Source organism: Sorex araneus, chromosome 2 (genome assembly GCF_027595985.1).
Source record: "Sorex araneus isolate mSorAra2 chromosome 2, mSorAra2.pri, whole genome shotgun sequence".
NCBI lineage: Eukaryota > Metazoa > Chordata > Mammalia > Eulipotyphla > Soricidae > Sorex > Sorex araneus.
Window position 1 is genome coordinate 294,681,836 of NC_073303.1, and position 22,719 is coordinate 294,704,554.

A 22,719-nucleotide genomic window follows, 5' to 3' on the forward strand; every position below is an offset into this window, starting at 1 on the left:
GACCATACTCAGTGCTCCTAGGGGTCACTCTCAGTGGTGCTCGAGAGATCATGCTTTGTACTCAGAGATCACTCCTGGTGATGCTCAGAGGACATATGTGGTGCTGGAGACTGAACCAGGACAGGTCACATGTGAGGCAGGAGCCTTAACCCCTGTCCCATATCTGTTGCCCAGGCACTGTATTTAGAGTGCTGGGAGGGTGATTCAAGGACCGAGTCTGTAGACACGATGCAGGTGCCCACGGGTCTGCGTATGTTGGTCTTGCCCAACTTGGAAGACTTACTTTGGAACCCTTTGTCCAGTTGTCTGATTACAGATCCTGACAAGCCCAGGTGTTGTGTGTGTGTGTGTGTGTGTGTGTGTGTGTGTGTGTGGTGGTGGGGAAAGTTTTTTGGGGGAGGGGCCACACCCATTGATGCTCAGGGTGTATTTTTAATTCTGCACTAAGAAGTCACTCCTGGCAGTACTACTTGGGGGACCATATGGGATACCAGGGATTGAACCCACATCAGCCTTGTGCAAGGCAAGTGCCTTGCCCTGTACTATCCCTTTGGTCCCCAGGTTTCTTTTTTTCATCTCCACTGTGACCAAATCACTTTGAATTCATTTTAGACCTTTTCTCTTTCCGTACCCAAGGAAACCAGCGTCAATCCATCCATTGAAGAGAGAGCAATTCTTCTGCCTGTTCTTCCTTAAGCTTCAAGTTCAGATGAATTGGGCTGCCTGGGAGTCTGTGGAAATGGTGGCTGGCCAGGGCTGAGGACTCATGCGAAGGCGCAGGTGGATCCCTGTCCCCTGCCCCGTTAAGAGAGAGCCTGCTGCTGCCTGAATGGTGTAGCATCAGCATTCTGGGGGGTCAGTGGGGGCACTGAGGGCTTGGACGAATGAATGCTGCCCTCGGACCTTCCTCTGTCAGGGAGGCTGATGTGAAGCAAACGCTGGAGCAGTTTAGAGCAGTGGTCTTCAACCACGGTGTGCAGGGTAGAAAGGATGGGAACCGTTCTCTCACCCCGTTATAACTGCCAGCTGGGGACTCATGCAGGACACGTGCTGACCTGCAGGTGTGGAAAGGTGAAATGAAGATGCTGCTTGAGAAGGTCTGAAAAGGAGCTCGCAGCAACAAAGCCTTGAGTTTCATCCCCACCACCCGAACCACAAACACAAACACGCCATCCCAATCATAAAGCAACACAAACAACCAAAAACCACAAAGCAACACAAACAACCAAAAACCATAAAGCAACACAAACAACCAAACCAACCGACCGACCCACCCACCCACCTAACAAACCAAATCAAACCAAACTGAACCAAACCAAATCAAACTGAACCAAAACCACCAAACCCACCCCACCCCACCCCACCCACCCCACCCCACCCCAATCCCAACCCAATCCCAACCCAACCCAACCCAATTCCAACCCAACCCAACCCAACCCAATTCCAACCCAACCCAACCCAACCCAACCCAACCCAATTCCAACCCAATTCCAACCCAACCCAACCCAACCCAACCCCAACCCAACCCAACCCAATTCCAACCCAACCCAACCCAACTCAACCCAACCCAACCCAACCCAACCCAACCCAACCCAACCCAACCCAATTCCAACCCAACCCAACCCAACTCAACCCAAACAACCAAACCAGATGGAGAGCAGGCAGAGCCTCTGTCCCTCCGCAGCTTCTCCCCCTCTCTCTTCCCTTGAGCTTCTTCCTCTTCTGCTCTCAGGTCTCTCTGCTTCCCTGGCTCCCTGACGCTGGTTGCTTTTCTCTTCCTTTGGCTTTTTTGGCACAGGCACTGAGAGTGGTTCTTTGCAGTGCTCGAGCAGCCAGTGTACTGGGGGTCGAGCCCGGGCTTCTTGCGATCAAGGCACTCCCACGCGCTCTCTCCCCAGCCCCCACATTGCTGCTGTCCTCTCGCATCTGGCTGTATCACTTGTGAAACACAGCTCTTTCCCATAGTATCTCAGAACCCACATTCACAACGGGTAGAGGGGCACAGGGCGCTTTCTGCAGATGCAGAGGAGCCATAGGCAGGCCGGCAAGTCTTCCAAATGGAGCTTTTTTTTGGTATTGAGTGGCTGTGAGATAGTTACAAAGCTTTCATGTTTGCCTTTCAGTTATGCAACGATCGAACACCCATCCCTCATCCCTCCACCAGTCACAACACTAGGACAATTGTCCCTGTCTTTAATGACCTCAGGTCTCACAGGTCAGGGCTTCACGTCATGGCCCCTTCAACAAACCACCTTTCGCTTACTCACTCTCAGGGTTTTCCCTACTTTACTGGAAAAATTAGGTACAGGGGCTAGATTAGAAATATGGACCTCATAACTCCCACTCCCACTCCACAATATTCTCTCCTCCCCCCCTGCCTTCCTCCCTCCCTGCTTTCCTGCCTTCCTGCCTTCTCTGTGCTCAGGACTTACTCCTGGGTTTGTGCTCAGAAGTCACTCCAGGTGGCACTTGTGGAACCATATGTGGTGCCACGGATCAAACGGGGGTCAGTTACGTCTAGGCACATGTCTTCCCGTGAGCTATCTCTCCGGCTCCATTCCTCTACACTTCATCTCAGTGTGTTTCCATAGCAGTTTCTCTCCCTTTTTCAACCACCAGAGGCTTTGCCTGCAAATGACAGAAAATCCCTCAGCCTTGCCTGGGATGTCAGACCTTGCCCTGTGGGAAGGAAGGAGAGGAGAAGGAAAATTCCACTCTTCAAACCCTATTTGTCCTTCAGGTGTGGCCCGAGCTTCTCTGCCTAGTGCTTTGAGAAAACGGATGCAGATTTTAAAGGGAAAGATCATGTTATCATTTTCTTTGACTTTGTGGCAGAATCTGAAAAAAAGCCGAAGAGATGAGAAGGAAATAAACATTATGTGGTATTTCATACCTTTCAGTGCTTTCAGTGTGCACTGTTTATAAAAATAGCACCTCATCTGGGTTTAAGCTTTGGAAGAATCAATATAAAGGTATCAGTTCTCCCCAAATTGATCTATAAATTAAATACAACTCCAACAATAATGATGCCAAAGTTTAAAGAATCATTTTATCATTATTTTCTAGAAATCGAACAGCTTTTTATAAAATTTAAAACCAATGCTAAAGTCAATTTAAAAATCAGAAAAAAATGTTGTACCAGAGAAAGAACTGTATGGTGGTTTGGGGCCATACTTGGCAGTGCTCAGGAGCTATCCCTGGCCCTGCGTTCAGGCTTTTTCCTGGTGGTCATCAAGATGCTATATAACTATACGCAGTGCTGGGGATCCAACCAGGGTCAGCTGCATGCAAGGCCAGTGCCTTAATGCCTGTACTAGCTGTCGGACCCCAAGAATTATTTAATTATATGTGTGTGTATGTGTGTGTAATATATACATATATATGTATATTTGTGGGTTTTGTATTTTGAATTTTGCTTTTGGCCATGCCTAGCGGTTCTCAGTTCTTGCTCCTGACTCTGAGCTCAGGGATTATTCCTGGCAGGCTTCAGGGACCATATGGGATGCTGGGGATCGAACCTGCGTCAGCTATGTGCAAGGCAAATGCCCTTCACGCTGTCCTATCTCTCTGGCATTAATTTTCCAGCATCGAGATGGAGAAAATTGATTATTTTTGGAAAGACTAAATATTTGGGATTTGTAATGCTTTTTTTCTCACAGACAAAGCTGCTAGGGCTTCCAGCAGTGCGAGGGTGGGGGCGGGGGGAGGCTGCCCACCCCTGCTCCTGAAGGTACCAGAGTCTTCAGTCTGAAGACCAGTGTAATGGGGAAACTAGAATAGCTCTGTATAGGAATCTCTTCTGGCAGGGTCCGGCCAGTGGTACGTAAGGGTCACCAGGGCCATGCCTGGTGGTACTAGGGGACCACATGGTGCCAGAAATCAATTTCAGGGGACTGCACATGCTAGGCATGTGCTTTACCTCGAGCTATTTTCCTGTTGCCTCCAATAATCTTGTTTTTTACTTTTTCTATTTGGACAGGAGCAATGCACTGTATTAAATACTTAAGGTCTTATTACATGGATTTGATACAGACACTAATAAATTATTCCCTAAAATAAAAAAATAACTAAGAAGTTAATGTTGGAATTTGAGCAGTAGTACAGCGGGGAAGGACTGCATGTGGTCAACCCCAGTTTGACCTCTGAGCCCACATACGATCCTCCCAGCACTGCCCAGAATCCCCTCTCACCTCCAGTCCCTGTGCGTGGCTGCGTATGGCCCTACTTTTCCAACCCCCTGCAGAAAAGAAGTTAATGTTTAGTAAGAGCCTTTTTAGGGAAACCAGTAACTTTCTGTACTATTGGTGGGAATGCAAACTGGTCAACCATTTTGGAGGGAAATTTGGCAGTAGCTATCAAACTGTTCTTCGAAAGTGGCTTTATTTGCAGTCCTGTGTTAAATACTTGAGACTTTGCATAGTGTTGGCATGCTCACAGTTTCTAAAGGTGGGGACAAATGGAAAGAGCTCTGATTAAGTTTTAGAGCCTCAAATTACATTGAATTAAGTAGCACCATTGTCCCAATGTTCATCAATTTGCTCGAGCAGGCACCAGTAACATCTCTATTGTGAGACTTGTTGTTACCGTTTTTGGCATATCAAATATGTCACGGGTAGCTTGCCAGGCTCTGCCGTGAGGGTGGGATACTCTTGGTAGCTTGCTGGGTTCTCTGAGAGAGATGGAGAAATCGAACCCAGGTTGGCTGCATGCAAGGCAAACGCCCTACCCGCTGTGCTATCACTCAAAGTCAATTATATATTAAAGACACATGCTGTTAATACTAGCAGAAACGACTCTTAGAGGTTCTAAACAGCGTGTTAATCTTAACAAGTCCTCTAGTATAGCCAATTTGGAAAAAATCCTGGTAGTTTCTTAGCAGTTAAATAGACACCTCTCTGACCCTGTGGTCCTGTTCTGCTCTTGAAATATTTATCCAGGAGAAATGAAAATATATGTCCTCACAAAGGTCTTTACATGGTTGTTTATAGCAACTTTGTTCATTACAACCCAATTGGAAGGAAAATCCAAAATGTCTGTTAGCAGCAGAATAGACAAATCAGGGCCATCCATACGAGGGACATGCCTTAATAAAAATAAATGAGCAACAGATATGTCAGAAGGAGGAGTCTCAGGGTTATCTAGTGTAGAAGAAGCCACTCACAAAAGATTATATATTGTGTGGTTAGTCCGAATGAAGTTTTTGGAAAAGGCCAGCTAGTTTCTCTAGAAAAAAATCACCACAGAGGTGACCTGGGATTTCGGAACAAGGGTTGACTGAGAAAAGACTTTCTATAGTGGAGAGTGGACTGGAGTGATAGCACAGTGGGTAGGGCGTTTGCTTTGCATGCGGCCAATCTGGGTTCAATTCCTCCATCCCTCTCGGAGAGCCCGGCAAGCTACCGAGAGTATCCCGCCTGCACGACAGAGCCTGACAAGCTACCCGTGGCGTATTCAACATGCCAAAAACAGTCTCACAATGAGACATTACTGGTGCCTGCTCGAGCAAATTGATGAACAATAGGACAGTGCTACAGTGCCACAGTGGAGAGTACTCCAGGTCTTTGCAAGGGGTCTGGGTTACACAGGCATGGCCACTTGTTAGAACTCATTGAAATGTAGTGTTTGAGTATTTTAATAGATAAAAATTCTACTCTTAGGGCTGGAGAGGTAGGACAGGGGATAAGGCACTTTCCTTGCACATTTCCAGGGGGGTTTGATCCCTGGCACCACATATGGTGCCCTGAGCACAGAGCTAGGAGTAAAACGTGAGCACAATCAGGCATGACCCAAAATCTAAAACCCAAACCAAAGCAAAAAAAAAAAAATCAGATGACCTGATTTAAGTCTCACGATGTGATACCACCCCTGGGGGCGGGGGGAATCTGATTCTTATGGACTCTGGGATTTCCCCCTCTACTCCGGTATCCTCATCATCCTATTCTATTTTTGGTTCTATTCATTTATTATGTTTCTTTTTGAGCGCCTGTGTGTGTCTGTGGGGAGGGGGCTCCCAAGCTGTGCTCCAGATTAGCGGTGTGGCAATGCTGGAGTCCAGGGTCCTGGGCTTGGTGCGTTTCTGGGAATTGAACTCGGCATCGCACGTGCATGGCGTGCCCCCGTCCCTGGCACTGTGTCCCAAACCCTCTTTTGTTCTAAAAGAGGAAGCCTGTAATCCTGTGAGCATCACCAGCCCGGCGGATCAGCTCTCTGCAGAGAGCTTGACCTTGAGTGAACTTTGGAGAGATTGGCTGGGAGGAAGCCGTGGACCGCTCTGGGAGCACAGGGCCGGAGGGGAGCATGGAGGAAGCACCCAGAGGCACAGTGGCCTGGAATTCAGCAGGCCCCTGGCAGGAGAAGGGAGGACAGCATGACCCCGGCTGCTCAGACTCACCTTGTCCCACTGTGAGGATCTCAGAGGCTGAGATGAGGGCTTACCACCACTTCCTGGGAAGCTGCACCAGGCTAGAGAATAGGACCCCGAAAGGTACTGTGGAAGCAAGGATGTCACTCTCTCCTGTATGTTTTATGATTCCTTTCCATTCTCAGCGAAATAAAAGATGACAGTGAAGTTTTTATATTTGAATACTGCCTTAAATTTGCTGAAGTTCTTTAAAAAGAACTTTTTATTTCCTCTTAACGTAGTACCCAGCTATTCTCAATATTATACATGGTCATTTACTAAAAACTTCATACCAAAAAGAGATGGCTAATTATTTTGGAAAAAAATCAGGCTGTCAAATGGAAGGTGTAAGAATCCATTTTTAAAGACTTATTTATCTAATCATATATATATGCATATTGTCTATTTTGTACCCAGGAGTTGATTCTTGAGTTCTGGGTAAAGGAATTATAAGAGTTTACTTATTTTTGTTTTACTGTATCTTAAAAAACTTATATAGCATTGTAACATGAAGATAAAAATCCTAGATTTTGAAATTCATATGCTGAAAAATACATTGTCTGATGTTAAATCTAAGAACTTCTAAGACTTCATGTTAGCTTCATAAGCTGGTCACAGAGCAGCTGTGATTAGATGGGAGAGACAGGAAACAATTTTCCTTCCATTTTAATCACTTCTGGTGTTGCCCAGAGCACCATATGTGGGACCATATGTGGAACCTGAGGTGGAGTGGGATGGTGGTGGAGTGACCATATGTGGTGTCAGGAATTGAACCAGACTCATCCATGTGCAAGGCCAGGGCCTTAACCCTTGTACCATCGCTCCAGCCTTGAAAGTTTGAGCATCTTAATGTAAGCTTTATGAATGTCCAAGTGACTGACATGCAACCTTACATTCATGGGATACCAGTGAAATTTAAGAGCCGACATGCTGCTTGAGTTGTGTACTAATCAGGATACTAGTTTTCTTTATTTGTTGAATGTCCAATGAGTTAGGAGGTGGAGGCTTTGCTTTTCCACTGACTGCTTCTCTTTTCAAAAAATAAGATGTGTTTAAAATGTCAGGACCAGAGCGATCGTACAGTGGGGATGGCACTTGTCTCGCACATAGCCAACCTGGGTTCGATCCCCAGCACCCCATATGGTTTCCCCAAACCTGTCAGGACTGATTCCTGAGCACAAACCGGGAGCTGGCCCTGAGTATCGCCAGGCATACCCCCTGCCTCCATTTAAATGTATCACAACAGGAATGCATGTCTGCAGGTCATGTAGGAGCAGCACTTGTCACAACCCCTAAGTGTGGATGTGACACATCGTGCCACACTATGTTCAGTGCCTGGTCAGCTCTGGTCCCCTCAGAATACTGTCTGTGGGTGCCTGGCTTCAGGAGCACGTGGTTTGGCTCATCTCTGGTTGTGTTCACTAGTCACTTGGCCATTCCTGGGGTGAGTGGGAGACAGGTCTCGGGCCAGGCGACTGCCCCAGCGCCAGTGCTGCTGAGTGCAGAAGGAACTGAGATTCTGGTGGTCACTCTACCACCATTGCCCATTGCAGCATCATTCCAATAAGTCCCTTGAGATACACATACAAGGATGATGGCTTGCACTTTATTTTGGGGGGCTACACCCAGTGGTGCTCAGGGCTGACTAGGGCTCTCTCCTGCCTCTGCACTCAGGCATCACTGCTGGCTGGCTTGGGGGGACAGTATGGAATGCCGGGGATTGAACCTCAGTTGGCCAAGTGCAAGGCAGGTAGGTGTCCTGCCCACTCTGCTATCGTTCTGACCCCAACAGCTTGTGCTTTATATCTTGTTTCCTTTCTTTATAAAGTTAAAAGGCTTACTATCCTCTTAATTTCCTTCATATCACTTTATGGATAATCTATCTGGTTTTATTTAGTGCCTCTATAGTCCTTACGTCTGCATCATTATTGAGCAAATTCCCTATTCATGGGTATTTGTACTCGAAAAACAAGAATCATCAGATGATTTATTTTGCACTTGTTACTATTTTCTTGTGTTAAATTCCTAGACAAGCAATTTCTTGGCCAAAAGGCTGCATATTTACTATTTTGACAGATATTTCCACATGAATCAAATTAAACTGCCTTTTAAAAAAATCAACATTTACAAAAAGAAGTCTATATTTTTACCTCCAAGCAATCTGCCAGTACTCTAACCAATGCAGTATGCTATTAGTCTAAAATATTTGCCCATGGGCTGAAAGCTCTTTCTGTTTTAATTTACATTTCTTTATTGGTTATACTCAACCTTTATATATATTTTATATAAATTTTTATATACATATTGTATATACATATTCATTGATGGTAGCTGTCTTTTCTTAGTCTGTGCCTTTGGGAATAGTTTTTTTCCTGACTGTTGAACTTAATGACTTAAAACAGCAGGAAGTTATTTTTTTAGAATTCTAGAGGCCTCCAGGCCAAATTTAAGGCACCCATCTAGCAGTGGTTTGTAACAGTTTACACCTGTGAAATCGCCATTGGACTCAAGGTTGCTGAGGATCTACATAGGCCTCCCACATGGGAAGTACATGCTCTCGCCGTCCGACCCATTGCTGATTTGATGTTCAACCTCTTTACACCAACAGGCTGCAACTGAAAACCGTGGTTCAGGAAGCTTGAGAGGAAATTGTTTCTGTTTTTTCCATCCTCAGTGATTCAAGAGTTGGCTGTGCTGGCTGTGATAACCTCACTCCATTCTTTGTCTCCATATACACACTGTCTTTTCTGCCCGAGATGCAAAGATTTGCACTGGGGGGCCCCTGTGAATAACCCACAGCCCTTTATCTAAGCCATCCCTGCACACGCTGCTTTCCCAGCTAAGCTAATGTTTACAGGTATCAAAGATTAGGACAGCCAAATTTGGGGAGGGTGTTTATGTGTAATATCCAGCCCACATTACTTGTTTCCTTTTGATTTTAAGGGTCTTTGTAGTCCAGATAAATGAACATTTTATTACATTTACATCTGATGTAAATTTTCAGTTGATCTTTTCCTTTTTTGGGCGCAGGGAGAGAGGGGCTGCCATACAAGGCAGTGCTCAGGGGATATTACTGGCTGTGTGCTCAGGAGTGACCCCTGGCGGTACCAGGGTCACTGGCGGTGCCAAATGTGGTACCACGGTTTGAACCGGTTCAGCCACATGCAAGGGAAGTGCCTTAACCACTTACTATGTCTCTTAGGCTTTATGTGTGTATGTGTGTGCGTGTGTGTGTGTGTGTGCGTGTGTGCACGTGTGCGTGTGTGTGTGTATGTGTGTGCGTGTGTGCACGTGTGCGTGTGTGTGTGCACGTGTGTGCGCGTATGTGTGTGTGTGTGTGTGTCGCGCGCCGCTTCGTCCAGCGAAGAAACACGCAACTCGGAGATCCTTTTGGCTGCGATTTATTCAGGAACTTTCTCATGCGTTAGAGAAAAAATCAGGAACGGGGACGTGGAGTAAGGAGGAAAAGGGGACGCATGAGGGAGAACCCGACCAGCCAGGTGACTTCCCCCCTTATATACTTCTCCCTGCCTGTTTGCCCTCAAGTGTCTGCAGCTGATAAACCAGCCATAACTTGTGAGCGTGACAAGACATCCTGATTCCCCATCAGGTGTTGTTCACGAAGCACGGTGCAACCAACAAGAAACAGGTGTTCACGAAGCACGGTTCCATGGAGGCTCTCCACAGTTCCCCCTTTTTGTTTTAGAACAGCAAGTCTGTGTAGCGACCTCGGCCCCCTTGGCCTTACCCGTCATTGGGAGCCCTCTCGCTTGTAGGTCCCTGTCTTAGGTTGGTCCAAGGGTCAGGTGGGTATAATGCACCCTTTCAAACTCCTCAACTACAGGAGGTCCCCTGCAGTTAAGGGTTCTCAGCTGCACAATACCTTTGCTACATCCAGCTAGACCTGATTGTTCTGAGCGAGATTATTGATTCAAAGTTGCAAGCCAAAGCTTGGGGGATTGCTGTGCCTCCAGGGCCGGGATACCTGCAAATATCACGCCCTTGTAAATAGTTGTACTTGCTGCATATTATATAGACACCAGGCAAAAACCCAAAGCAGCGAGAAGCAATAAGGATAGAAGTACTCCCACCTCCACCCACTCTTTGATAAAATAGAGGGGACTTCTACTCAGGTCTATATTAAGGTGGGAACGGAAGGGATTAGAGCAGGCCAAGTTGTAGCAATGGCCCAAAAAGCTGCTTCTTCAGCTCGTATCATCACAGGAACCAGGCTGAGCAGGAGCACCAGTTTCCACCTCTTGGTCTACTGGAGGTGCGGTCTTTCGTGTCAGACGTTCAGGAATCCACACTGGTTCTGCCCTGTCCTGTGGAAAAACACAAACAGAACCTCTGGCCCAGGTTAACACGGGGTCCGGGCCGTGCCATTCACCAGAAAGGATATCTTTCCATTTAACATATCCTTGGCACACAGGAATCTTTGAAGAATGTCTGTCTGCAGAGGAGGTGCCCTTGTCATCAATGATCAAAAAATTTAAAGTAAAAAGTGCAACAGAGATTCTTTCTCGAGGGGGCCGTCCCAGGCCAACTCCCCCTTTTTGTTTTATTAGGCATGCTTTAAGGGTGGAATGAGCACGCTCAACGATGCCCTGTCCTCGTGGGTTATACGGGAGGCCGTGAGATAAAGAGACTCCCATCTGTGCACAAAGTTCGGTGAATTTACCAGAGGTGTACGCCGGACCGTTATCTGTTTTCAGTTGGGCTGGGATGCCCCAGGCTGCCCATGCTTCAAGGCAATGAGAGATAACATTTGTGGACCGCTCCCCAGAAAGGGGAGTGGCATGAATGATACCGGAGCACGTGTCCACAGATACATGGAGATATTTGAGCCTGCCAAATTCTGAGAAATGTGTAACATCCATTTGCCAAATGCGTAAAGGCACAAGACCACGAGGGTTTATGCCCATGGAGGGGGCAGGAAGAAAAGGGACACAGTGTGGACAATGTAAAACAATTGCTCGAGCTTCGGCTCGAGGGATTTGAAATCTATGTTGAAGGGTCCGAGAAGAAACATGGAAACGGTCATGAAAATTTTTTGCTAATTGTAAAGGAGACTGAATAACAAAACAAAATGGTCTAGTGAGTGCATCAACACAAGCATTGCCTTCTGCTAAGGGACCCGGAAGGCCTGTGTGAGAGCGGATATGTGTGACAAAAAATGGTTTTTCACGGGTCCAAAGAATTTGCTGTAAAGCAGATAACAAAGAGGCTATCAAGCTGGAGGCCTTTATGGGTCCTGCTACCTCGAGTGAGCAGAGAGCATTTACAACGTATCGTGAATCAGAGATCAAATTGAAAGCAAAGGGGCAATGCTCAAACACTGTCAAGACAATGCGGAGTTCCACAACTTGAGGAGACATAGTTGGAAATTGCATACGAATAGGATCTTGACCCTCTATCATATAAGCCCCCCAGCCTGTACTTGAACCATCAGTATAAATGTTTGGAACATCCCGAAGGGGTACATAAGAGGTGACTTTGGGGAAAATTACCGGATGGGTTTTAAAGAAGGTCATTAGTGGATGTTTGGGATAATGATTATCAATAACATTGGGAAAAGAAAATCGGAGAATCGCCCAATCATCATGTAAGTTACACAAAGAAACTATTTGAGTGGAATTATAGGGGGTAATAAGAGTATCTGGAAGTTTTCCAAAGTATTGCAAGCAGTCCTGAATACCAATCATAGCCAAACGGGCTACAGCTGCAGGGTATAATTCCACGGCTTTTGCCGGAGAGACCCTAGGATGAATCCACAGAAGGGGTCCCTCCTGCCATAGGACTGCAGTAGGTTGCCCATATGTTGGAAGCACACAAAGTAAAATAGGAAACTCAGGCTGCACGCGTGTATTGCCAGCAGCAGTAAGAGCTTGCTCAATTTTGCAAAGGGCTTCTCTAGCTTCGGGTGATAGTCCGTGGGGAAGAAAGAGAAGGATCACCTTGAAGCATATTGAATAAAGGTTTTAAGTCATAGTTAGGTAATTTAAGGTATCCCCTTATCCAATTAATGTCTCCCAACAAACGTTGGAAATCATTAAGCGTGTGTAAGTGGTCCTACAACTTGGTTATTGACAGGACACTGTCTCCTCAGGTGTCCTGTCCTTCCACACGTATAGCAGGTTATAGCGAGTCCCGTAACTTTCTTGGTAATATCCATGACAGCCGCAGCTAAGCCTGTGGCGGTTAGGGGACCCCCTATTTCTCGGCATATTTTCATCCAATACTCCAGTCCCAGACTCTTATAGGGGGCGATAGCCTTGCGACACTCAGCAGTGCATTGCTCAAATACTAACTGCTTTATGAGAGGCATCGCAGTGTCCGAATCTCCAAAGATTTTTCCGGCAGCCTCGACTACACGGGCAACAAATTCGGAAAACGGTTCCAGGGGCCCTTGAACTATTTTAGTAAGGTTGCCTCGGACTTCCCCTCTGTTGGGTAGAGCTTTCCACGCTTTCAATCCTATTTGGTTCACCTGCGTATAAACTTCTGGGGGGTACCCGGTCTGTTGATTGGCGAATCTGCCAAGTCCTAATAACATGTCCCTATCCCAGACTGCTCGTGCCCCTCCTTGGGCTAGATTGGTTGCTGCTTGCTCATTTGCAAATTCCATTAAGAAGGTGCGCCAGTCCAAGTATTGTCCAGGCGTCAACACCGCTCTAGCCACCTGTTGCCAATCATTTGGGGTCATACAGTATCTGAATAAGCCTTCTATTTGAGTTATAGTAAATGCGGCGTTGGCTCCATAAGTCTTTACTGATTCTGCCAAGGTCTTAATTATTTTAAAATCTAGGGGCTCATGATATCGCTGTTGATTATTATCTTCAAAAACTGGGTAAGTTAACTGTAGCTCTCGCCTAACTTCTGCCCAGAGCCCGGGTTTTGCAAAAGAAAGTCCGCCTCCCGTTTTGTTAAAGTAAGGGGGCGGATCATCCTTAGAGCCCTTTAGCGGTAAGTATCGGTCACTATCATGTATCGCAGCTTCCTCCTCAATAGGGGGGTCAGAATCCCCGTTAGTCCGTCCCTGCTGAAATTGACGTAGCGAGGGATAAAGAGCCGGACGGGTCATGGATGGTTCTTGGGGCCTTCCTTTCTTTTTTGGGGTGCGTCCCTCCATCAGCGGGGTTCCCCTAGAGGCCTCGCTTTCCACGTCCGAACCCTCCTCTGGCTCAGAGGCTACAATGCCATGACGGCTGCCTCTGTCCTTCTTTGTGTCTTCTAACACTACTTGTCCTGATCGTACGGCCTTATCGCACTTCTGATCCTTAAAGTAATCATAGAAAGCAAAAATGAAAAGACAAAGGGAAAGACAAACAAACATCCAACCAACAAACGAAACATACACATCCATGGATACCATTGTCCTGACTCACCACAGGAACTTGATCGTCATGACTTCTCGTGAACCTTAGTCCTGACTTACCACAGGAACCTCATCGTCGCGACTTCTCGTCCTGACTTACCACAGGAACCGGATCGTCACGATTTCTCGTGAACCTTAGTCCTGAATAAATCGCAGCAAGTTCTGAATCCACCGGGGGGGTACTGGAGGTCGGGTTCCCCGTACGGGCCACCAGCTGTCGCGCGCCGCTTCGTCCAGCGAAGAAACACGCAACTCGGAGATCCTTTTGGCTGCGATTTATTCAGGAACTTTCTCATGCGTTAGAGAAAAAATCAGGAACGGGGACGTGGAGTAAGGAGGAAAAGGGGACGCATGAGGGAGAACCCGACCAGCCAGGTGACTTCCCCCCTTATATACTTCTCCCTGCCTGTTTGCCCTCAAGTGTCTGCAGCTGATAAACCAGCCATAACTTGTGAGCGTGACAAGACATCCTGATTCCCCATCAGGTGTTGTTCACGAAGCACGGTGCAACCAACAAGAAACAGGTGTTCACGAAGCACGGTTCCATGGAGGCTCTCCACATGTGTGTGCGTGTGTGTGGGAGCGCGCGCGCGCATGCGTGTGGGTGGGTGTGTGTGTTTTCAAGGTGTGTTTGCCCTGCCAAAGTAATTTTTATTTATTTATTTATTTTCTGTTCTGCTACTGTTATGGTGTTGGGGGCCACATTGAGTGGTCTGTTAGTCAAACTAATCACTTAGGCCACACTTAGTGGTCTGTTAGTCAAAGTTATCAGTTACCTCACATTGGAATTTGTCCATCTCCTTTCACCATTTTTTGGATGGGGTTATTGGTTGGATTTTTTTGTTTCTGAGTTTTGTGAGTGCTTTGGATGTCAGCCCTTTATTTGATGTATTCTATGCAAACGCACTTTCTCATTCAATGGAATGTCTTTCTATGATAGACTGAGTTTCTTTGACTGTGCTTTTGCAAAAGTTTTTAATTTTATATTGTCCCATTTGTTTATTTTTTGTTTTTGTTTTCTCTGTCTCTATGGTAATCTAATTGTAGACACTCTTCTGTAGTTGATTTCCTGGAGAATTCTGTCACTGTTTTCTTGAATGAATTTTGTTGACCCATTGTATTGTCTTCTTGTTTTCTATATTATTGATTTTTGCTTTGGTTTTTATTATCTTCTACCCTCTGCTTGCTTTGGGATTCATTTGTTTTATTTATTTATTTATTTATTTATTGCTTGTTGGGTCACACCCAGCGATGCACAGGGGTTATTCCCGGCTTTGCACTCAGGAATTATTCCTGGCGGTACTCAGGGGACGATATGGGATGCTGCAAATCGAACCCGGGTTGGCCGAGTGCAAGGCAAACACCTTACCCGCTGTGCTATTGCTTTAGCCCCCGTTGTTGTTGTTTTTTAACGTTTCACTAGCTGAGAGGTTAAATTATTGACTTCAGACTTATCTTTATTCATGTTGTTTGCATGAACAGCTATAAACATTCCCTTTAGTCCTGCTTTTGCTGTGTCCCAGAGGTTCCGGTACTTGGTGTTTTCATTCTTATTTGTCTCGAGGAATCATTTGACATTTTCTACAGCATTTTCTTTCAGCCAATTATTATTTAGTAGTGTTTATTAGTTTCTAAGTATTTAATCCCTTTCCCCCTCACTTTCTTTTTTATCATTAACTTCTACTTTTGTGGCCTTGTGGCCTGAGAAGATGTTTGACTTGCTTCTGTTTTTATGATTTTGTGGATGTTTGAATTGTGTCCTGGCATGTGATCTATCCTGGAGGATATCCAATGTGCAGTGGAGTAGAATGTGTTTCAGTTTTTTTGGAGGGGGATTTTTATGGAGAGTCCTGAATATGTGCATTAAACCTAGTTCTTCACGTTCCTCCTTTGGGACTCTTGTCTCTTTATTAATATTTTGTCTGGTTGATCTATCCAATGATGGAAGTGGCATATTGAAATCTCCTATGACTGCATGTTACCATGGACGTAATTTCCTTAGATCAATTAGCAGTTGCAGTATAACCTTTGCTGCTCCCTCTTTTGGTGCTTAGATGTTTATGAGCATCAATTCTTCTTGATTTATTGATCCCTTAACTTGTATATGTAATATCCTTCCCTATGTTTTACCGTCTTCTCTATTTTTTTTTTTTTTTTTGCTTTTTGGGTCACACCCAGCGATGCTCAGGGGTTACTCCTGGCTTTGCACTCAGGAATTACTCCTGGCGATGCTTGGGGGACCATATGGGATGCCGGGGATCGAACCCGGGTCGGCCGCGTGCAAGGCAAACGTCTTCTCTATTTTGAATGTTATTTTTTGTCAATTGGCAGAATTTTACAGTGATCTACCTTACCTGGTAAGAATGTGTGTGAGAGAAATCCCTGCAATATATTCTGGGCTGTAACTTCAGAGAAAAATGATCCACTGAACTGGCTTCTGTTGAATCAATTCTACACAAGCTGCTTTCATGTATTCTTAAAATAACACTGATGTGGGGCCACAGAGCTAGTACGGCAGGTGGGGCACTTGCCCTGCATGCAGCCAACCTAGGTCGGCATCCAATAGGGATTCCAACATCCCTGGCATCCCGTAGGGACTCCCAAGTGTTGCCGGAAATGGTTCCTGAGTGCAGAACTGGGAGTAACCCCTGAGCATCACCAGGTGTGGACCCGAAACCAAATAAATAACATCAATGTTATTCATTAATTATTATTTGTTAAAGGTGAATTGGACAGTGTATGTGAACTATGTGGCACAGGGCCCTGCAGGTGGTATTAATCTTCATCACTGTCCTTGAATCTTCCCTGTTCCACAGAGGAGGGCGGCAGGGAAGGGCTCACTGTACCACAGGGCTGGGGTGTAAGTTTCCTTCTGTTTCCACAGCATCCAAATGAATGAGTCAAGACAGCGAGGAAGGAATTCCCTGCATCCCAGGGCTCTTTCTTAAGCAAAAGCAAAATTATTTCTTCACTCTCATGTCAAAGTGCCTAAAATCCCACCCTTTTCATTGCATTGTGTTGAGATTATTTTTTTCTTATTCTTGAAGAGCTTTAGAAAGAAAGTGTACACATTTTGGGAAGGATGCCCTGTTAAACGCTATCAAGCTTTTCTGTCTTTTCATATTGTTCCACCTCATGTTGGTTTTACCCCAAACATGGCTTCTAGTCTTGAGACTTGACTGAGTCCAGGGCTGGGGGGCCTGAGCATAGGGGGAGCCGGAGGGAGACAGGCTGCTGACGTGGCCCTGAACCATCAGAACTGGACTTGGAGCATGCTGATGGAGAGACCAGTGGTCCCCACGCTGACTGTGGCTTCATTCTCCAGATGTTCACCCTAAAATAGCACAGGAGCAAGTGTGAGGCCCAAAGTCACACCACTTCAGTATCCGTTTCAAGAGAATTTGCTTACAAAAATAGATGGTTATTTGTATTGAAAAAAAAAAAGAGAGAAATAGACTAGTGGAAAATTTAAGTAAACCTATCTCTCCCCCAACCCCCAATACACACACAGATCAAGAATCATAAAGTGGGTAAGGGACCAAACATGATGTCCTCTCAGGATCTGTATTGCACACCATAATGCCCAAAATCAGAGAGAGAGAGTGAGAGAAAGAAGAAAGAGGCAGGCTCGGGGGAGGGAAATGGGGACATTGTTGGTGGGAAATGTGCACTGGTGGAGGGAATGGGTGTTGGAACATTGTATGACTGAAACCCAATCATGAAAGCTTTGCAACTGTGTATCTCATGTGATTCAATTAAGAAAACAAAATAATGTTAGAGTAAGGTTTAGATAGTAAGCCTTAGTTTAGGGCTAGAGAGTTAACGCTGGGGTTTAGGCCTTTACCTTGCACATGGCCAGCCTTGGTTCCATCCTGGACACTGCAGAGAGTCCCCGAAGCACCATCTCTGGTGTGACCTCTGAGAGCAGAGCCTGGAGTAAGACCTGCACACTGCTGGGCGGGACCCGTCCCCAGACACTCAGAGTCTCAAGTATTTCTCAGCCTTTCCCCGACTGTGGCCCCCATGCAGTATTGTTTCCTGCCTGTGGTCCCCTCTAGTCTCCTGTCCTATCTGTGAGCCCCCTGGACTCATATTGTGCCATTCCCGTAGCCCACCTGGGAATAATTTGCAGCCCCCTCCCCCCCAGAGCCATGAGAAACAGTGGTCCAAGGCTTTGGAATTCAAGGAGTGCCACCTCTCCGGGGCGTCCGCTTCTGGAGAGCGTGTTGGAAACCACAGCCCAGGCCCAGGGAACCAGGACCCGCCTTTGAAGCCCAGCTGGCTGACAGGTCAGCCCAACACGGGAAGCTCGCTCCGCCGGGGAAGTCTGGATCAAATAAGGGCTCAGGGAGCACTTTGAAGGCAGCTTCACCTGAGGGAGGCGTTGTCACAGCCGTTCTTCAGTTCCCTCCAGGACCTTGGCTGCTTTGCTTTGGGAATATTCCAGGTGACAGAGGGGGTCTCTCCTCTCCACTCCGGGAGTAATGCTGGGATACAGGAGAGCCAGCTCCCGTTTGATTGCTATGGAAACGGCATAGAAACTTCCACCTCCTCCCTGCTTATCTCATTCAAGGGACAATATGAAATGTCAACAGCAGTTAGGAAGCTTCCCCCATCCTTCTGAAGCTTTATTTAAACACTGTAATTTAGAAAGTTGTTCATAAGACAGTTGTTTCAGGCATTCAATGTCCCAACCCAGTCCCCCCCACCAGTGTGCCCCTCCCTTCACCAATGTCCCCAAGTTTATCAGCCACCCACCAGACTTGGACTCTTAGCAGGCACAAAATAGCTCACTTTATATTGCTTGTCACAGCACACACTGAAACGTAAGATTACTCTTGCATTAATCATTTCCTTTGCAGTGGGGGTTGCTGCCGGGGTGGGCGGGGTGGCACGGCCGTGCTGGTTCCTGAGGTTGCCCCGGTGCTCTGTCCTCCACTGTGTTATGTGGGAGTAAGCTGTAAGCACAGTGGCTTAAAAAAATTGTGCTCGGGGCTGGAGTGATAGCACAGCGGGTAGGGTGTCTACCTTGCATGCGGCTGACCCGGGTTCGATTCCCAGCATCCCATATGGTCCCCCGAGCACTGCCAGGAGTAATTACTGAGTGCAGAGCCAGGAGGAACCCCTGTGCATTGCCGGGTGTGATCCAAAAAAGAAAAAAAAATTCTAAAAAAAATTTTTTAAAAAAATATTGTGCTCAGGATTAAAAAATTGTGCTTTGCAGTCAGGGATCATCCTGGCGGTTTTCAGGGGAATGTATGGAGTGCCAGGATTTGAACCTGGGTTGGCCACATGCCAAGTGAACACCTAACCTTTGTACTATCACTCTGGCCCACAAGAGGCCTTTTTGTCCCTGGTGCTGTGTGTGACGTGCCCTGCTGGGGGAGGGGGGGACTGAGCACGTCCCTCCCCCGCAGGGCCCGGGTCTGTGGCAGTAGAAGCTGGCTGTGTCCAAGCTCGTGTCTGCGGTAGCCAGCCAGGTTGGGTCACACGGCTTCTTGGCAGGGATCACGTCAAGGATAACCCACGTCACTCCCTGGCTGGGGCCCAGGTTCTCTCTGCAAGTCTTGGGTCAAAGGCAAACGTGGTTGTCAGTGAAGCAGGCCAGTGCGAGGACCGTGGTGGCCCGGCTGCTTGGGCCCTGTGGTGTCAGGGATCACCCAAGCCACCCCACAGTGCTTTGGGTGGAGGGGAAGAGTGCTGAGGCAGGGGTCGTACCCGAGTTCGCTGCATGCAAGAATTGCACCCCGAACTCCTCTACTATCTCCCCAGCTCTCCTTTCTATTCGGTTGCAGTGATAGTACAGTGGGTAGGGCACTTGCCTTGCATGCTCTTGACCCCGGTTTGGTCCTCCTCCACATCCCATATGGTCCCCTGAGCTCCGCCAGGAGTGGTTCCTGAGTGCAGAGCCAGGAGTAACTCCTGAGCATCACTGGGTGTGACCCCAAACCAAAGCATAAGCTGAACCCAAGGGAAATAAATGCATGCCAGACTGATAAAAATAAATAAACCATATTAAAATAAATTGTGCATTTGAGTCCTGCTCCCGGGTTCACTGGGGGAAGCCGGTAGATAGGTCCTGTTGGAATTTTGGGCAGTACCCACAGATTCCCACAATGAGACATGTTTGTTCAGCCCTTGTCGGTGGGGGAGGTGGAGGCTCCTCCAGGCCCAGGATCGGGGATCTCCATCCGGTGTGGTCTGCTGGCTCTCAGGTGCAGGGCACTGGGCTGAGCCAGGCTCCATGCTTGAATTGTTGAATGACCACTGAAAGGTCAGAATTTCTCAGCTCTTGGTGCTGGACACATAGTATGGTGGGGAGGGCATTTGCCTTTCACTCAGCTGACTTGAGTTCAATCCCCAGCATCCCATATAGTTCCCCGAATACCACGAGGAATGATTCCTGGGTGCAGAGTCAGGAGTAATACCTGTCCATTACTAGATGTGATCCAGAATCAAAAAGAAAAAAAAAACAATTTTGCAGCTCTTATTTCTTTAATTGAACACGGAAACATGATGGAGAATGGCTGACTGGCCTTGTTTCTGTTATTTAGGACAGTAGGCGGGGGTTTGTCTTGCATGTCACTGACCTGGGTTTTATCCCTGGCACCCCACATGGTCCCTGAGCCCCTTCAGGAGTGGTCTCTGAGTGCAGAGTCACCAGTGAGCACTGAGCACTGCTGGGTGTGGCCCAGAAGCCACATAAAATAATGTTTAAAGCCTTTGGTACATCTATACAATGGAATACTATGCAGCTGTTAGAAAAAAGGAGGTCATGAATTTTTTATTTAAGTGGATTGGCATGAAAAGTTTCATGCTGAGTGAAATGAGTCAGAAAGAGAGAGACAGACATAGAAAGATTGCACTCATCTATGGTATATAGAATAACAGAGTGGGAGACTAACACCCAAGAATTGTAGAAACAAGTACCAGGAGGTTGACTCCATGGCTAGGAGGCTGGCCTCACATTCTGGGGAAAGGGCAACTCAGAGAAGAGATCACCAACTATAATGTAGTCGAAGGCCATGCGGGAGAAGGGAGTTGCGGGCTGAATGAGGGCTAGAGACTGAGCACAGTGGCCACTCAACACCTTTATTGCAAATCACAACAGCTAATTATAGGGATAGAACAGAAGGGAATGCCCTGCCACAGTGACAGGGTGGGGTGGGGGGAGATGGGATTGGGGAGGATGGGAGGGATGCTGGGTTTACTGGTGGTGGAGTATGGGCACTGGTGAAGGGATGGGTTCCCGAACTTTGTATGAGGGAAGCATAAGCACAAATGTGTATAAATCCGTAACTGTACCCTCATGGTGATTCATTAATTAAAAATAAATAAATTTATTATAAAAAATAAAAAAATAAAAAATAATAATGTTTAAAGCAGGGTCTGAAAGTCAGTACAGAGGTAAGATGCTTGTCTTGCAGGTGGCTGACTTGGGTTCGATTCCTGGCACCCCAATAGCTCCCCTTAGCACCCGCAGGAGTGATTGCTGAGGACAGAGCCAGGAATTGCACCTGAGCATGTATGCGTGATGTGTGTGTGTGAGTGTGTATGTATGTGTGTGTGTTTCTGTAGCTCAACCCTTCACTCCTGCCAAAAAAAAAAAAAGATATTTAAAGCACACTAGTGAAGTTCAGTCACTATAAATTTCCCCTGATGGTCTTTTTTCCCACCCTCTTGAGATATTGTTCCTTAAATATGCTCCTGCGGATTTGAAAACCTAACTTAGCTCTAATTCTGCACATGTCACACTCCCCCAGACTACTTGGTGGTTGTATTTGAAGAACTCTTCAATACATAACCTGTTTCTGCTGATAGTCTTGATGTCTTTTTGTAATTTACATCTTTTTTTTTTTTTGTGGGGGAGAGAGGCTACACTCCTTGATGCTTGGGCTTACTCCTGGCTCTGCACTCAGGCATCACTCCTGGCAGGGCTCAGGGGACCATCTGGGGTGCCAGGGATCTAATCTGGGTTGGCTTTGGGCAGGACAAGCACCCTACTTGCTGTACTATCACTCTGGGCCCTAATCATTTACATCTTAGTATGGAACACATTTGATACAAAGGGAAAGGATTGTATAATAGTCCCCCTCCCCCAGTCCTTCGGTAAGTCTCCACATTTAATTAATTAATTAATTAATTAATTTTTAAGTCTCCACATTTTATAGTATGGTTTTTATCCCTTTTTATTTCCCTGCACTTTTCGTCAAGAGGGTGCTGGAGTAATTTTCAGTGGATCTCAGTCATTTCATTTGTTTTTAAAGCCTCTCCTGTCTGTATTCTCCTTTTGTAAAATGTAAATAGAGTGTCTCCATCGTGAGACTTGTTGCTCCTGTCTTTGGCATATCGAATATGCCATGGGTAGCTTGCCAGGCAGAGATGGTACTGGTGCCCGCTCGAGCAAATCGATGAGCAATGGGATGACAGTGATACAGTGATACAGTGAAGTACAGTGTCATTATTGCTTTGCCGGGAATTAGTGACGCAGGGGTTCTTGAATTGTGATGACGGTTTTCTGGCCTGGATTCTTCTTCCTTCTGGAAAAACAAGGTACAGTTCCTGGAGAGGGTTCTTCGGGTTTAAGCTGGCCTGTGTTTTTAAACCATAGTGTATAAGACTATGTATAATGAGAAAGAGAGGCCTGTAGGACAGGCCTGTCCTGAGCAGTGATTGTAACTCCGCATCCCGGGAACTTCTCCCTCTGCACCCTTAAGCCTTCACTCTGGGGCTGACAAGTGGCGATCAGGGCTCTGGGAGTAACATCCCAAATAGTATTTCCTAGCTATCTACATTAGTAGGTCCTAAAGCTCATCCTTTGAGCCCATGCTGAGTCCCTCTCAGGGGATTCTCTGCTCTTTGGTCCATCTGTGTCACTGCTCAGAGCATCACTGAAAGCGCCCTCTGAGGAGAGGGACCTCATTTTACTTGTAAAGTTTCT

General features: G+C 46.7%; 1 protein-coding gene across 3 annotated transcripts in view; it reads left to right on the forward strand.

The window, feature by feature from the left end:
- MCF2L2 (MCF.2 cell line derived transforming sequence-like 2) overlaps positions 1-22,719 on the forward strand; it is a 263,863-nt gene that overhangs the window by 17,410 nt on the left and 223,734 nt on the right. The window contains exon 1 of one of the 3 annotated variants that reach the window (XM_055124227.1): positions 6,270-6,484. The exons of 1 other annotated variant lie outside the window; for it this stretch is intronic. In XM_055124227.1, the coding sequence (XP_054980202.1) occupies positions 6,298-6,484 (187 nt within the window). In that variant the 5' untranslated portion in view covers positions 6,270-6,297. Of the gene's footprint in view, positions 1-6,269; positions 6,485-22,719 lie in introns of those variants that run through there. One more of the 3 variants, XM_055124228.1, reaches the window with a different exon arrangement.